Source organism: Alligator mississippiensis, chromosome 2, assembly GCF_030867095.1.
Source record: "Alligator mississippiensis isolate rAllMis1 chromosome 2, rAllMis1, whole genome shotgun sequence".
Lineage (NCBI taxonomy): Eukaryota > Metazoa > Chordata > Crocodylia > Alligatoridae > Alligator > Alligator mississippiensis.
This window is the reverse complement of record NC_081825.1, coordinates 39,384,496-39,401,420: the sequence shown is the minus strand read 5'-3', so window position 1 is coordinate 39,401,420 and position 16,925 is coordinate 39,384,496. Positions and strand designations below refer to the sequence as shown.

At 42.5% G+C, this 16,925-nt stretch overlaps 1 protein-coding gene across 1 annotated transcript in view; it reads left to right on the top strand.

Moving 5' to 3' along the window:
- The window catches only part of SEPSECS (Sep (O-phosphoserine) tRNA:Sec (selenocysteine) tRNA synthase), a 55,092-nt gene that overhangs the window by 4,889 nt on the left and 33,278 nt on the right, over positions 1-16,925 (top strand). The window contains exons 2-5 of the mRNA XM_014607761.3: positions 2,159-2,313; positions 6,240-6,358; positions 6,453-6,611; positions 12,447-12,600. Of these exons, the coding sequence (XP_014463247.2) occupies positions 2,159-2,313; positions 6,240-6,358; positions 6,453-6,611; positions 12,447-12,600 (587 nt within the window). The remainder of the gene's footprint in view (positions 1-2,158; positions 2,314-6,239; positions 6,359-6,452; positions 6,612-12,446; positions 12,601-16,925) is intronic.

Genomic DNA, 16,925 nt, shown 5'->3' with positions numbered 1-16,925 from the left:
ACCCGCCTCTCCCACCCTCCCCCAGCAAAAATGAAAGTTGGTGCCTATGAGCACCACTCAGGGTCAGGCTAATTGCCATATTTGGGGTCAGAAGGGAATTTTACCCCATGGTCAGATTGGTATGTCCTGTGGGTGTTTTTGCCTTCTCTTGTAGTAGTGGGGTGTGGCCTTCTTCCCTTAACCACTCACTCCATTGTATTTTAACAGCTCTTGTAGCGGCGGGACATTGGCTGCCATCATTTCCCTCCCTTCCTTGTGGCAGGCAGCAGTTCCCAAACTCTGACAGATTGTGCACCACCAATTTAAAACAATACAACCTTAAGTACCACCAGCAAATTTTTGTCATATAAAGTTAATTATAAATCTGTTAATGCGTACCACTGACAGGTTGTTTGTGTACCACTGTGTTTGTAACACAGATTGGGAACCACTGGGTTAGAGTGTTGTCCTGTGGTTGTAGCAGTGTAGACTGTGTAGTTTTACTAATAGGTTAGACCACAGATTTGTATAGGATGGCTTGGATAGGGATGACCCTGCCTCAGGCAGGAGGTTGGACTAGGCAACCTCTGGAGGTCCCTTCTAGCCTGACTTCTCTATGATTCTGTTGAACTCAGTGTAAGAAGAAAGATCAGGGCATTGCAATTGCAGGCAGTTAGATATCTTCCTTTTTTTCTTGGTGTGCAGCAAATTGGGGCTTTCCTCCCCGGCTCAGGATATACTGGACAACTGGGACACCACTAGGACACAAGCTGGGCTGGGTATTCACTACCACCCCTTAGTGGCAGTTTGATAGCACTACAGTGCCTAAAAGGTGACTTCTGCTTAGAGCCCTTGGCAGTGTATGTGAAGACCTTTGAATTGAGACATTTGTGAGCTGGTTTCCAATCAATAACGTTCTTGGAATGGTTGAAGTGTTATATCTGTGGGCACCTGATTGGAGGGGAATGAAGTAGGTAGCTGAGGGTGGGGGAGGGCAGAGGGAGGAAGGATTGCTTCCCATCCTGTGTTATATCTGATGAAAATGACCAGTGTTAATTTTGCTGTTTGGTTGAATTGTGAACTTTACTGAAGTCAGGGACAGCTGGACATGATGCCATATCGTATATTTTTGCTGTTGGATTCAGACAGGCATTTATTTATGATAGCCTAGTGGTTCACTTGGTTCACACTAAATGTGTGACCCCTCCCTCTTTTTTTTAACCCCATCATCTTTTCTGGAGTTTCAGGTCTTGTTTCCCAACTATTTACAGAGATGTTGTCCACTTAAAATTCACATTGCTCTGAAGTTTGTCTTGCATATTGTGATAGTACAAGGTATTGGAAGGAAAAAGGGAACTAGTATATAGTGATCAACCTTTCAGACAGCAAGCTGAAACGGCCTAGCTCAAGTCAAAGATGGGCAGGCACTAGGACCTGGACACAATCACCCCTGTCCCAGCTTTAGCGAACCTCTTATTTGAGGGTCTTTGAACATTTTCAAAGGGGGGCAGAGTAAATAATGGATCATGAAGAAAGAGAAAAGTGCAGCATCTGATTTCAGGCCTCTTGAATTAGTTCCTTGTTTTCCTGTAAGGTTGCCATGCTTGTAAGTGTACAGTACAAGGGAGAGGTAAAACGTATAGAGTAGGAAAATGTGTCATACACGAACATACTTCTTATTCCATTAGGTAATTAATGTGTTTGATTTTGTGTTACTCTGATATTTTTGGTTGTGCATTATCCTCGTTGTCTTGCATTGTCTCCTTTTTTGATCAGTAATGTTCTAATGAACCACATGTAGTACATAATCAAATATCCTATATACATGCAAGAAATTCAAATGCAAGTAAGAAATTTCCTAATTTTTGTTTGTTCTGCTGGCATGGTCACAAAGCTTAAAATGTTGTACATGCAGACAAATACTTTAGATTTATTATGCCAAGACCTATTAATGTTATCAAGTTGCATTGAGCATAAGGAAAATTTATCATGTGATTTTTATGTTTAATTTTCTATCCTGGAAAAAGTGTATATCATATCTATAATATTTCAGGTTTTCTCAGTACATAAAAGAAGGTAGTAAAGTTAATAAAGCAAGCTCTTGAAAGAAGTCTTATTGTTATTTTTTAATTATCCAAGTCTGAACATTAGTTTTATTACATTATTATTTATTCTGTAGGGTAAGTGTCCCGAAGATGGATGGGATGAAAGTACCATTGAACTCTTTCTTCATGAACTTGCCATTATGGATAGCAACAATTTTCTGGGGAATTGTGGTGTGGGTGAGAGGGAAGGAAGAGTGGCATCAGGACTTGTTGCCCGTCGGCATTACAGGTAAATCGTTTAAGTTATTTTAATATGACTGTGTTATTGTTAAAGTCTTAAAACTGCTTATTGTAATGTATCTAGTTAGCTGTGATCTTGAAAGCTTTTAAAAACAAAATCTCATTATATGAAACATGTAATTTTCTGCATCAGCTTTTTCAGTAGTAAATCTTCGAGTAGTAAAGCATTGTGTGTAACAAAAGTATTATATCAGAGTGTGCTTCCAAAGTGGAGCATTTCAGCTGCAGATAGATGTATAGACCTCTGCTGTGCCCCCTAGCTGCAGTGTTTTGTGGTCACTGTGACGGCATGAACTGGTATGGTCCCCAGCCAAGGGAACTGTGGTGACTTGAACCTTTTCTCCCACCAACTGCAGTGGATAGGGAGGAGCAGACTCAGTATGACTCTGTAAACCCTGGCTATGTGTCTGCTTGCTTCTTCCCCTCTCCCCCATGGGAGGGAGGAGGCAGTTGGCAGGAACAGTGCCAATGTTAGTGTGTGCTCTTCTGTCTGCTCTGCCTCTGTTGTCTTGGAGCACCTCTCCTCCGACTCCTCACCCCCACCCTCCCCAGAACTGGGAGACCAGGTATGGAGAGAGATGTGGGGACTGGGAGCTGGAGAACAGGATTCCCATTCTGGCAGGGAGGGCCAGGGACCACCAGTCTCCTGGTTCCAAGCTATCCCAGTCCCACAAAGCCTCCAGTTTCCTGGTTCCAGACGTGGTGCTCTGGGACAGTGGAGATGGAGCTGACTGGAGAGCACTCACTCACACAGTGCACCACTGTTTTCATAGGGCGGGGGGCAGGGTGTGAGCAGAGCATCATGGGATGCTGGAGGTTTGAGCCTTCCCTTGTTGTGGTCTGTAGAGCATGTATGTATAACAGGAAGTGCTTCATTTTTAAGCGCTTCTGAATTTAGTAGTTTCCTTCAGGATTACTTTTGAAGTGCCTCTGCCATTTTTTGGAGTACTTCAAAGGGTATGTATATCTGTCTGTCTTGCTCTTTGAAATGCTTCAAATTTTACATCCCCTCTCCACATCCTAGAATATGTTGTTCCTTCCAGGTTATCCAGTTTTTCAGGTTCTGGTGTGATTGAAGTATAAGGAGCTTCACTGCTCCTTGCCCTCCCTTTCCTAAAGTACTACTCTGTGACTGGAAGCTGAATATATTGCAGGGAATTGAATTGGCAACATCATTCAGCTGGACTGAGAGCGTCTGTCACCTTGGATCCACTTAACCTATGGCTTCAGCAATGTGGGGGAGAGAATTCTAAGAGGAGGCATCAGTTTTATCTCTACTCAGCTCTTCTTGAAATAGATGGGTAATTTTGGGAGTGGGGCAAGCAAGTTGGTTTAAGAACCAACTCTTCTTTTCAGCCCTGTTATAAACAAAATGAGTGGGCAGAGGGATCAAGGGACCCAAGCTATGGGAAGAGAGAAAAAGAATGTGTAGACTGAGAAAAGGCAGAGCAAGTAAGGGAGAGATATTAAGAGAACAGCAGGAGAAATGGGAACAAAACATTATTATATGCAAATTTATTTTACTTACCAAGCCAGTTAACTATTACCATAATTAAATTTGAAGCAAGAGAAAAACTTCATAGATAAAACCAGCTGCCTAAAAGATTTGAATTTCATTCATCCCATCCACTTTTTAGAGAGTATATGTAGCTGGAGTCCAACCTGTTTGCAAGTCAAAAATGGAATTAAAGCTCTAAACCAGTAATTCTCAACCAGGGTGTCATCAGGTTGGGTTGAAGGTTGCTGTGAACTGTGAGGAGATAAGTGAAGTGTTAGGAGATAAGATAAACTGAGATAAACTTGGCAGATAAGTGCAGGCTCAGGCTTGTCCCTGCTTGGATGATCCCCCATCCCCATTGTCAAGCCCCTCTGCAAGGAAGTAAGCACTGCATTCTATAAATCAGTTTTTGAAATTGGATGCCATTCTATTCACAAAGGTTATGGAAGGTTTGTTCAAGTCTAAAAAGGTTGAGAACCACTGCTCTGAAAGGATGTATATAGTCGTAGAGCATGCTTTAAGTAGCTGCTGCATATCACAGGTTTGTGAAGTTATATCTATAAGTGGGTAAGGGCCGTATGATTCTTCAAGCTTGGAAGGTGCTAAATAATGTTCCATGTTGATAATTTTAATTTGAGTAGTATTGGAAAGATGCGGCAGTGAAAAGTGAGGTGGAACTAGACAGAAGCAGAGGAGATGGCAGATTGTGGGATGTGCAGAAATGAGAAGTAAAGAAGAAGAGGCAAAGCAATTCACTGCATTTATTTATTTTTTTTAATTTAAACCATGGCCTGGTTTTGTCTACCAGTGTAAAGTGTACCAGGACCTGGAGTGAACATATTTATAGCTATCTCAGTGTAACCGCATGTAGAAGGTGGCTATTGCAGTACCTTATCTATTTCCTGGGCAAGTAAGTGATTGCTTGCTTACTTTGAGCGAATGATTACTCCAGGCTAAGCTGCAAACACATGACATCTATACTTGTGTAACTTACACAGATATAATTTTACCTCTGATTCTGTTAGAGACAATATTACACCAGAATGGGGAAAATTACCCTGGTTCAGGAACTTATATCTGCTTTTTTTTAATGTCAGCATAAATTAGTTAAACATTCCAATATCAGTGTGTCATCTCCTCAGCTCCCCGCTTGCCCTTGAGATATAACATGTTTATCAGGCAGCAGCGTTCCCTCTGAGCTGTGCGGTGTGCACGGCCGTTCAGGCGCACCTGGCAGCGCAGCATGAGTGTGCCTGCATGGCTGCACATGCCACACAGTTTAGAGGGAACGCTGTTAGGCAGAGCATTTGTATAATCCCATTGCTACATTGTACCTATTATACTACTGACTTTTGTTATTCTTTGCAAAGTATTGCTGCTGAGTGTATAAAATATAGAAGCGTCTACAGTTAATCTGAGAAATATCATAGAGCTTTCTTAAGTAAATCTGCCTATCACTAAACCAGTCCCTTCTATAGGCCTTCTGTTTATTTAGTGTGCTTAACAAGACCTTTTTGATGATTTTCTGTTCAGAATTGAGTACAATAGCCAGTCTTATGTTTCATGTTGTACAGAACATTATAATGATGTTCATTGTCTGATTTTACAAAAAACTAGAACTCTTGGTTCCAAAGTAATACCTTGCTGTGGCTAGTAAAGCGACCAAAACGCTGGCTTGCATCCATAGATGCTTCTCAAGCAAATCCCGGGACGTCATTCTCCCCTTGTACTCGGCCTTGGTGAGGCCGCAGCTGGAGTACCGCGTCCAGTTTTGGGCTCCACAATTCAAAAAGGATGTGGAGAAGCTTGAGAGAGTCCAGAGAAGAGCCACGCGCATGATCAGAGGTCAGGGAAGCAGATCCTACGATGACAGGCTGAGATCCATGGGGCTCTTTAGCCTGGAAAAACGCAGGCTCAGGGGTGATCTGATGGCCACCTATAAGTTTATCAGGGGTGACCACCTACAGTATCTGGGGGAACATTTGTTCACCAGAGTGCCCCAAGGGATGACAACTAGGTCGAATGGTCATAAACTACTACAAGACCGTTTCAGGCTGGACATAAGGAAGAATTTCTTTACTGTCTGAGCCCCCAGGGTCTGGAACAGCCTGCCATCGGAGGTGGTTCAAGTGCCTACATTGAACACCTTCAGGAGCAAACTGGATGCTTATCTTGCTGGGATCCTATGACCCCAGCTGACTTCCTGCCCTTTGGGCAGGGGTCTGGACTTGATGATCTTCCAAGGTCCCTTCCAGCCCTAATGTCTATGAAAACTATGAAAACTTTTATTAGACCAAATGGACAGTTGTCTGATTTTGGTATGCACTGGATAAGTTATTTTCCTAATATGATTATCAGGAAATATTGCTTTAGTACTTGACAGTTCTTGATGTATGTTTTCAATCTCTTTTGTTTAGGTTGATCCATGGAATCGGAAGGTCAGGTGATATTTCTGCTGTCCAGCCTAAAGCAGCAGGTTCTAGCCTTTTGAACAAACTTACTAATTTGATAGTTCTGGACATTATAAAGCTGGCTGGTAGGTGTGAAACCAATAACACTTCTCTTTTGTAGGTGCCTGTGTCAATTAGAAAATGCTTCTTATTAATCTCTAGTTTACTTCTTATGTGCAGGTGTCCGGACAGTGACCAGTTGTTTTGTGGTTCCTATGGCAACCGGCATGAGTCTAACCCTTTGTTTCTTAACACTACGGCACAAGAGACCAAAGGCAAAATATATTATTTGGCCACGTATAGACCAGAAATCTTGCTTTAAATCTATGATAACTGCAGGTAAGGGGATAAACTGACCGTGTAATACAGAATTTGCGTGCATACTGTACACGTTTATACCTTCCTTTTAATAGTGGTCCTGGATTTGTACACATGTTCTCCAGCAACAATCAGATAAATGGAAATAAAAAGCAGAGATGTTTAAACATAGTAATCATCAGAAGATATTATGACTGTGTAGAGACGCAAAGTATATATACTTGAGGACAAGTTAAGCATACTAATTTTATATGGGAGAGGAAGAGCCTAAGGCAGGGGTGGGCAAAATGCAGCCCACGGGCCACATGTGACCCACCAGGCCCTTCTATCCAGCCTGTGGGGCCCCTAAAAAATTTAGAAAATTAATATTTATCTGTCCCTGGCTGCCTGTTATACAGCCCCCGATGGCTTGCCAAAGCCCAGTAAGTGGCCCTCTGCCTGAAATAATTGCCCGCCCCTGGCCTAAGGGGAGTCTTAACTGATCTGTTCAGAACTCTGAAAATTTAAACAAGATTGATGTCACAAAAGTATCAAAGGAATGATGGGCTTCCAAGGGGAAAAAAAAGCTGCCAGTATTGGACAGGTAGGATTTCACAATTGGATGTGGCCATTTTTACTCCTAGATTACAGACCAAAAACCAGTCAAGAGTGACTATAAGTCATTTCACTTTGAGTTGTGTGGTTCAAGTTCTTTAGCTGGTGGCCTGTATCAGAATTTGATCCCTGCATGTCAATCTTGAGGGACAAGGTTGGATTGAGAAAGAGAAACATGTGTGACTGGTGCCATGCCATGGCTTTCCTGGGGGTATGAGGGTGCCTGTGTTTCATCCAGCCAATCTGGCACCTCTCTAATGATTTTAAGAGTGGATCTGGAAGCACCCACACAGTAGTTTAAATCTACTCATTGACTGCACTGCAGGGAGAATTAGGCCTGATGGGAATCAATAGAAGTGACTTTACAGATACGGAAATTAATGTGCAAAATAAACTGCCAGAAATAGGAGCTAGGAAAATAAAAAATAATTAAAAATTAATGAAAGATGGGGTACAAATGCTACAAAAATAGATATTCTAAGAAGATTATATGACTTTCGTCCATAAGAGAAAGTTACTTTAGAGGGTAGTTGTTCAAATGATTTTACTCATTTTATTTGCTGAGTATCATTCAGCAGAAAAAATGATGGAAAGTCTTTGTTGACATTTTAAACCTTTATTATACAAATATTAACAACAAATGGTAGAAGTGCAAAGTTATACAGTCATCTCTGGGCCTGAGCATGAAATGCTTGTCAGCAGTAAAAAACACTGTGTCACTGGAGATTGAAACCTCCTTTCCCTATGCCCTTCATAGGGTTACACATATAGGACTAGCTATCCATCTTCCACCCCGCAGAATGTACCCTTGATGGCCCAGTGCTACACAACATGGTCCACATTTTGTCACAAGACGAATTGTCCAAATTCAAGTGTGATGTGCCTAGGACAGGAAATGGACGAGTTGGAGGGTGTCATCAAAGCTGGGCCCTGCAAGCCTGTTTCTGCGGCTTTTCAAAGTTGCCATCTTGGTCTGGCTCAGCAAGACATTGGCCAGGCAGATCATACTCCCCTTGCTCAGTATGGTGTAGAGAAGATGTACAGAGTCTTGGAGTAGTCCAAGGCCAGCATGCCAAAGAAGGTGCTGAGGACAGCAAAGAGTGGCTCCATGTCCTCCTTGCAGAAAGGGAAGGCCTCCGATGCTGCCAGGTCTTAGTGGCAGACAAAGGCCCCATGATTAGAACCCCATGCAGCAGCAGCCACTGGAGGTCACCAATTCTCTTGACAATGGGTAGTTGTACAGGTGCACCGGGCTGTGTGGATTTGTTGTAGTATTGCTGCCACTAGGCGCGACCTCCAAGGACAAAAAGCACAGAAAATTGTGATGAATTTTCTCTTCGTCTATTTAACAGACAACAAGAGGAGGTTTAAAAACAGGGCAAATAGTTCACCAGCTTTGCTTATCAGATACACTGTATACAAGTAGAACATATTGCAAACATTAAAGTTGCAATTTTAAAACATTACAAGTTAATAATAGCAGTCTTATCACACAGCCCTTATATAGTTAATGTACATAATCATGCTTTTTAGTAACTGTAGATTTTAAATATCAGCATCTGCTCTGTAGCAGCTCAGATAGTGGTCAGCTATAAAATGAAAACAAATTTATGGAAGCAAATTTAAGCTACTTAAATGTGTTAAAATTAGGGATGCACCAATAGAGATTTTTGCGGCTGATACCAGTGGCTGATTTTTAACGAGCCTTATCAGCCGATACCAATTCAATTACCAATATGCAGCCGGGCATCTTGGAGAGCAACATCCAGCTGGTAAGTCTGTTGTGGGGGAGGGAGTGAGTGGGGAGGGAAAGGGGCATGGGGGGGAGGCAGATCGAGGCCCCCACGGTGAGGGAGGGAGTGGAGCAGAGGCAGGTGCTGCACAGCTGGGGCGGGGTGCGGGACAGAGCCACGAGTGGCGGAGCTGTGGAAGGGGAACAGCTTCCGCTGCTGCACACACCCTGGGAGGCATAGGGGCATGTGCCCCTGGATCTATGCACGGGGCGAGGGTGGGTTGCTGCTGCAGGCTGGGGCCAGGGCAGCACTGGGCTCTTCCCAGCGGGGGGCTGGGTTACACTCAGGGAGGGCGGCAGTGGTGCTGGGAGGGGACCTACTGGGGATGGGCTGCAGCCACTCCAAAATTCACCATAACCCCTTCACAGCACCACTGCCACCTGCCCCAAGTGCAACTCGGCCCAGTCCCCAACCAGGAAGAGCCTGGCACAGCACCTGGCCCCAGCCCACAATGGCAGCCTGCCCTCACCCTGTGTGCAGATCCGGCGGCACACGCTCCCCATACCTCCCAGGGTGCACGCAGTAGCAGGTGCCACCGCCCCGTCACCCCCAGACGAACCACTTGCGGCTCTGTCCTGTGCCTTGCCCTGGCTTTGCAGTGCCTGCCTCAGCCTCAACCCCACTCTCTGTCACCGCAGGGTCCTCAATCTGTGCCCCCCTCCCCTCCCCCCTTCCCTCGCAACAGACTTACCAGCCAAACCCAGCTGCTTTCCATGCTGCTGGGCTGTGCTCCTGGCTGCCTGTGTGCTGTGCTGTGGCTGTGCGCATGCACAGGGTATTTATTGGTGAAATTATCAGCCACATCAGCCAAAAAATGCTGATTGCCAGTACTGTCAATTTTCCTTATATCAGTGATGTTCTGATATGGAACCGATGTATCTAGTTAACCTCTAGTTAAAATATTTTTAATGTGTCTTGTATATGTTTGTAACAGGGAGCCAGGGGCTCCTGTTACTTTATGGGAGAGACTGCAGCATAAAAAACCCCAGGTACTTGAGCAGAGGTTAGCTGCAGGAGGGAAGGCAGCAAGAGAACACTGCAGCCTAGGCAGTAAGTTGCCCATTAAGGTGAGGGGACACACCTGCAGCCTTTCAAGAGAACACCTGACCAGAAGGGGGAGGAGCCCAGGGGATATAAATCTGAGATCCTGGTGCCAGGAGCCCTGCTGAGATGGGAGGTCATGTCAGCTTAGACTGTTGGGAAGATCTACAGGCCCTGGCAGGTACACCCAGGGCAGAGGGAGCCAGAGAATGAGACGGTGGTTTAGCAGTGGTATAATGACTGGGGTGAAGGGGCAAATTCTGAATTTAAAGCAGCTGCTTTGGGTGGGGGGGGGGGTTGTTGCTTTTTACATTTTATTCTAGTTTTAAACCAGAGAAATGTATATGGCTGTACAGTATAGAGGCCACAAGGGTGCTGCAGGGGCACCCAGCATAGATCCCTTCAAGGTTCTGGGAACCCAGTGGGCTGTGTGTGATAGAAGTCCTAACACAGGGCTTTTCAACCTTTTTTGGTTGGGGTACCCCCGGCGGCCAGTCGACGAGCGGGAGGTGAGGGGTCCCCTGCATGCACTGGTAAAACCAGATGCGCTGGCAGCAAAACAGAAGTGCTGCTGCATACCCCTGGTTGACCACCCCTGCCTTAATGCATCAGGAGGAGGCAGAACTGAGAGCAGCCTTGCCCTGGGTCAGAGGTGCCAGGGAGGGCTGAGCTGAATTGAAAGCAGCCTTGCTCTGGGTCAGGGATGCCAGAAGGGACTGAGACAGGGCATAAGACAGGTTGAACGGCCGGGAGACCAGTACCCAGAGGGGGCTGAGGCTGAGAGAGCTGGGCCCGAATCAGTGGGGCAGGTCTGAAAGCCTACACCTGAAGAAAAGGGAAGCTAAATCCAAGAGGGCTGAAGCCTCTATGATAGAGCTAAACTATGAATGGAATAACGTCTGTGAAGCATGGATGTGGCTATAGGGATGGAGGAGGCCACATTTAAAAGCTCCCAAGGCTTTAGTATGTGCCATTTGGGCCATAGGTGGTGAGCACTGGCTCACAGTGCCAGCTGGGCACCAGTCAGCAGAGGTAAAGCAAGATGCTCACAGAGAACAAAGTAGTGTGGAGTTAGAGAGCTAAAGACTCAGGGACCCAGAAGGATTGTTTTGGTTGGTAGAGGACAGTGAGAACACTCCAGGACTTAGGGGCACTCTCCTAATCAATAACAAAGGAACATCAGGTCATGACAGGCAAGATAAATCGGGGTGTGGGGTAGGTTTATATGGAGCAGTGCTTTTCAACCAGTGTGCTGCGAGAATTTTGGAATGAGAAAAAAATTCTCTAGCTGGCTAGCACTAATGAGTAAGCTGCATCAGTGAGATATTCACAGAAGACTTGCGTATGTGTTGGCTGTGGGGGAGACTGAGAACCAGCCGAGCAGAAGGAAATTCATCTACTGCACGTGTTAGCTGTGGGGGATGCGTAGTTCGCAAGCCTTTGAACAGCTGTGCTGTGGAATTTTGCCATGGCGATGAGCTACAATGAGCTTATAAGTATGGGGATAGGGAATGCCTTAACAGGTGTGCTGCAGAATTTTTTTAATAAATAAGTGTGCCGTGGGTTGGAAATGATTGGAAAACACTGATATAGAGGACTGGAAGTGTGGGCAGGATTAAGGTGGCCCTAGGGGGTGCCATGGCCACCCCAGGGCCTGTCCCATTACTGTTTTCTTTTGCAAGTAATAACAACATAAAGTGTACAGTTGTATAGTTCAACTTCTTTTTTTTTAGTTTGTGTCTAAGCTAGTCTTTAAGAACATTTCTAAAATATGATCGTCTTCATGAGCACTTGACTTAAATTGGGTTAAAATGGGCTAGCAAATTCACTCAGACTTCCAAAAATAAAACTTCCCTTCAGGTTGAGAGCACATGTGGAAATGTTCAGCCTCTGATGAGCATTTTGAAGAGAGTTACAAATAAGTAAAACATAAATTATGTGGAACATTGAGTTACAACTTTAGCATTTAGTTAACACTGTTGGGTTTTTTTAAGGAGTTAGTTACCATTACTGCTCCATCAGTTTGGAATCTTGCAAGGGCGTCATTTTTATTTCTCCTCCTTCTAGGCTCCTGAACATTTAAAAATAAAATAAGAAAGGGTAAAAGGATTAATCTACTTACCAGTATTGGAAATCTCATTGAAGCAGTTGCTGATTCACAGTTGCTGCCCACCTTGCAAAGGGGGCTGGATTTTGCCTAAGGTTCAAGATCTTTGGTGTGAGCCAGAGAAGTTAACAACTATATGGTCAACATAAGACAAAATTGTTTATGAATCATGTCCCAAGCCTTTGTTTTAACAATAAGTGAATAATTTTTTTAAAAATTTGGAAATCAGAACCGTGCAACCTGGATCTAATCTGAAGATATAAACATATAAAAACTATTGCTTCCTAAACAATAATGTCTTGGTTCTGTTGGTGGGGTTAGGTTTTGAGCCTGTGGTGATAGAGAATATATTAGAAAATGATGAGCTGCGCACAGACCTCCAGGGTGTGGAAGCTAAAATCCAGGAGCTTGGGGCTGAAAATGTCCTTTGTGTTCATTCTACAACTTCCTGCTTTGCCCCAAGGGTACCTGACAGGTAAGTAATTCTCTTGTGTTGTCCAAGGTGTTATTAACCTGCATAATCAAATTAATTCCTAAAATTGCTTTAGTTACTACTAGTAGTTAATGGAGCAAAATGGTCATTATAATGAAAGCTTCCTTCTTAAATTTCAGAGGATGGGGAAAAGGTAGATAGTAACAGTCTTCCATGGATGTCACATTTTCTTAATTACAGTCAGATGTCACATTTTCTTAATTACAGTTGCCTCTGCTGTTGTCTCCTTTAGTTCTCTGATAAATTCTTCTCATGTGAGGCCTTTGTAATCCTAGTCTGGGCAGCATAAGAATTCAGAAAACCCAAAGGTCAAGGTTTTTAAGTAATTCTTCTGTACTGAGGTAGGGTTGAAATGGTATTGTAGCTGTGAAGGTCTAGGAAATATGTGAGGAAAAGATTTTTGTGGGTGGTATCTTTGATTGGACCAACTGTGTGGTTGGGAGAGAAGTTGGTCCAAAGATACCACCCACAAAAATTCTTGCCTCTCAGCTGCCTAAAATGATCTTTTTCTTTTAGTTCATTTGTTTTTAACAGCAGTGCAGATCTGCTAATGTAACTACAGTGCAGCAAGTCTCCAGTGTAAATGTACTGCCCTGGTATAAAACATGACTTGTATTGGTGTAGCTTCCCTTGGTTTGAGTACTTGATGGGTAGTCACATGCTGCTGGTTCTTGAGATTAGGTATTAAATCACATTAAAAGAGGCTTCAAATGCACTGCATTCTTTCCTGCTATTATGTTTCCATGTAAGCAACTGGACTCTTGTTCAGTCTTCAGCTGAAAGAAAAATGAGAAATGAGCTTGTTTTTGGGCACTGTAATAAGATGCAGTCCACATTATAAAAATATTTAAGATCCCCTCTTCTGGAAGCAAGAACTGGGGCTACCGGTGGCTAAAAGTGCTTGATTTGTTGTGTCAGATTTTCAAGATGAGTATATTTAAAGTTGTCCCCATAGCCTACTTCTCCGAATGAAATCGAGTGTTTTTGCAAGTGTACATCTTTTTTAAACAGCAAGCTTTTGTTTAGATATTGAAATAATAGTTCCATAACTCCAATTTAAGCATCACTGTACAATCATACAAAGATTGAGCAGTCTTACCAGTTAAACTTTTTATTGCACATTTTATATATCATTTTTGCTATTAATTAGTTTCATACTTGAAATATTTACTTGAATGTTTTAAAATCCAGAAAAGAAACATGATCTCTTACAAGTTAAAAAATCTAAAGAGACTAGTGAGAAATATTTTTCAATGTTATCTTGCATTAGTCTCTGCTATCCTAAAAATTATCTAAAAGAATTGTTGATTTACTGGCTTAAAATACACTTATACCTGTTGGTAGAAGGAAAGTGAAAAACAGTACCAATTCTGTTGGACTGCTATGACATTGCTTGAAGCTGAATCAAAAATATCAGAATGAAAATGGTCTGTTTTAGAGCCATTTCAAATTTATCTTTGATTCATCTCCATTCTTTTTTTTACATAGTGGTTATCAATCCTTTGTGCATATGATCTTAAATATTAGATATTGTAGGAGGGCATATCACAGATACAAGGCTATTTGAAAAAACTTTTTATTAAATGGATATAGTCAACTGTTGAAGGCCGTAACATTCATCATCTTAAAAGGGAAATACATTCTATACAGTATCCCTGAAGGATGCTTATTTATATCTCTATTTATAAACATCTTATGTTTGCTTTAATGCCCTGGTTAGTTATGGTCTGAAGAACATTGTTTAAAATTTAGAAATGTACATGCTATTTGAAATTTAAACTTTATTTTTAAAAGGTATTTTGTAAAAGGATAAATACTTTGCATGCTCCTATAAATATTATTACACTTTGGACAAGCCATTATTATATAAATCCTCTTCCATAGAGAGAAATTTCTCTCTCTGGAAATAGTTTACCAGTTGCTGTTATGAGTAACCCCCAACATAGCTAGAGATGAGAGAGGTTTAGAGAAAATCTTCCTTTTTTAATTTTGTGAACTTACTAACTCTTTGTGCATAGTCATTTCTACTGTTTCTCCTGAATATTTACTGAAGTTTCCCCCTTTTTTGTGAAGGGCTTTGACAGATCAACAGGGAAAGGAACATATTTTTAAAGATGGAAATTGTTATAAAACCACAAAAGCACATATGGGGCCAGGGTCTGGTTTCATGAGAGCTTCCCTACGACTTTCTTTTGTTTTAAACTGACTAACTGTTCTTATTGTGGTAACACTTTTTTACATGGAGTTAAATACAAACCAGATTTATTTTTCTGTTGTTTAGCTTAGCCTGTGTCTAGTTCTTTCTCAGACCTGAAGAAGGGCACACCGAGCAAGTTCACACACAATTGTATGCAGTAAGCCTTCTCTGGGAGCACATCTACATGTGCTTTGTGTTGGGAGCAGCCTGGTACAGGGCTACTCTTATCCTGCTCTGGCCCCCTGCAGCAGCCAGGGGAGTTCCAGGCTTCCCTGAGGTGCCAGCTTGAGGACTAGCAGGGAGCACAGGGCTGGTCCCCAAGCATATAGTTCCTTTTTTTTCTTTTCTTTAGAAACTGTCAATTTTTTTCCCCAACCTGTTATGCAACAATTATTTCTAGACATAGTCTTACAGACAGTATCCTAATTTTGCATTTGATCTTTTTTGTAAGAAAAACAGAATGCGTCTATCTTATGCATTTTCAGAAGCTTATTCCTTCTAGAGCTCAGAAGGGCAAGATGAGCATTGTCTGTCATATCTGTCCTAAACTTAGCAGATTTTCCTCTTCTGCACACCAAAGGAGTCCACAGGACAGGAGTCTGTTTTTCTCAGGACTTCAACAGAAGTTGAGGAGCAAACTTGACCAGTATGTTTGGTGTAGCATATCAGAATATTAGTATTACAATAACATCTTTTACTTTGGTCCACAAAATACATTTATAAACAGAGTGATGTTTCCTGAAAGGTTTCATACATTTTGTGGGTCAGAGTTAAGGGTATGTATTGTTGGAACGTGTGAAAATAGGTCTTTAACAGAACTGTGTAAGAGTATAAGAACATCTGTGTAAATTACTTTACACTTTCAAAGATGATGTTTTTAATTACTTTAAGAAAAATATGTAGGTTGGTGGAAATCAAGGGATTTTAGAAGGATAGATGCATAGCAAGATAGTTGTTATCAAGAACGCACTAAGAGTATTGTTGCAGTCAAAAATGGGATTCAAACAATGCAGTTAAGGATTGACACAACACCTTGTTCAATTAATGACAGAAAGGCTTTAATAGCTATACCACAAATGAGCTATAAAACTAAATGACAGAAAAAGACTCCTTCCCAATATTCAATAAATGAGCTATCACAAAAGTTCTAGTATATGCTTGCTGTAAGAGTGTCTCTCACGAATGCAGGCAGGAAGTGGTTTCAGTCTTTGCAGCCTTCACTGGGTGTGGATCTGTCCTGGAGAGTGATCAGCTATTGCAGTGATCCCTCTACCTCTCCAGGAGTGCAATTTTTGCTAGGAACTCTCTTTTGTTTTTATACAGTTCAGTTGTATAGCTTCTCAAAGCATTCCTTCTTGATAGTTGGTTGATTTAAAGTCCAAACAAAGCAGCTAGAGAGGGACCATCATATTACAGTTGCTAACTGTTTGGATACTATTTTGGGTCGCCCAGTTCCATAGTTTCATAGTAGCTAGGGTCAGGAGGGACCTGAACAGATCATCTGGCCTGACCCCCTGCCACAGGCAGGAATGAATGCTGGGTTCACAAGACCCCAGACAGGTGATCATCCAACCTCCTCTTAAATTTGCCCAAGGTAGGGGCAAGGACTACTTCTCTGGGAAGTTGGTTCCAGATTTTGGCCACCCTAACTGTAAAATATTGCCTTCTGATCTCTAATCTAAACCTGTTCTCCATCAGCTTATTACCAGTTGTGAAACTTGTTTGTGTAAGCTTTTGATCAGTCCTTCAATCAAATAGGATGGCTCTTGATTGACTGAATGGGATACCTTGGGGCATTGATACTGTTTTGGGTAGTTGTTTTAACGGTGGGGCAGAACCCGAAATAGTCTGAACCGGTGATGGTCTATGGAGACATTTGCAAAATCCCAAACAGACATTGAAAGCCTGTTCTGAGAAATATGCCTTAATCAAGGGAGGATGTGTCAACAAGGAAGATATAGGCATATAGGGATATGCAGTTATTTATGAATGGTTTAGCATAATAAGACATGGGATACATTTGCACAGGAGATTAAATCAATTGGGATTGCTTCATTTTACATGGTCCCACTCAGTCTTGAATTTTTGTGCAAGATGCACTGTTGTTATA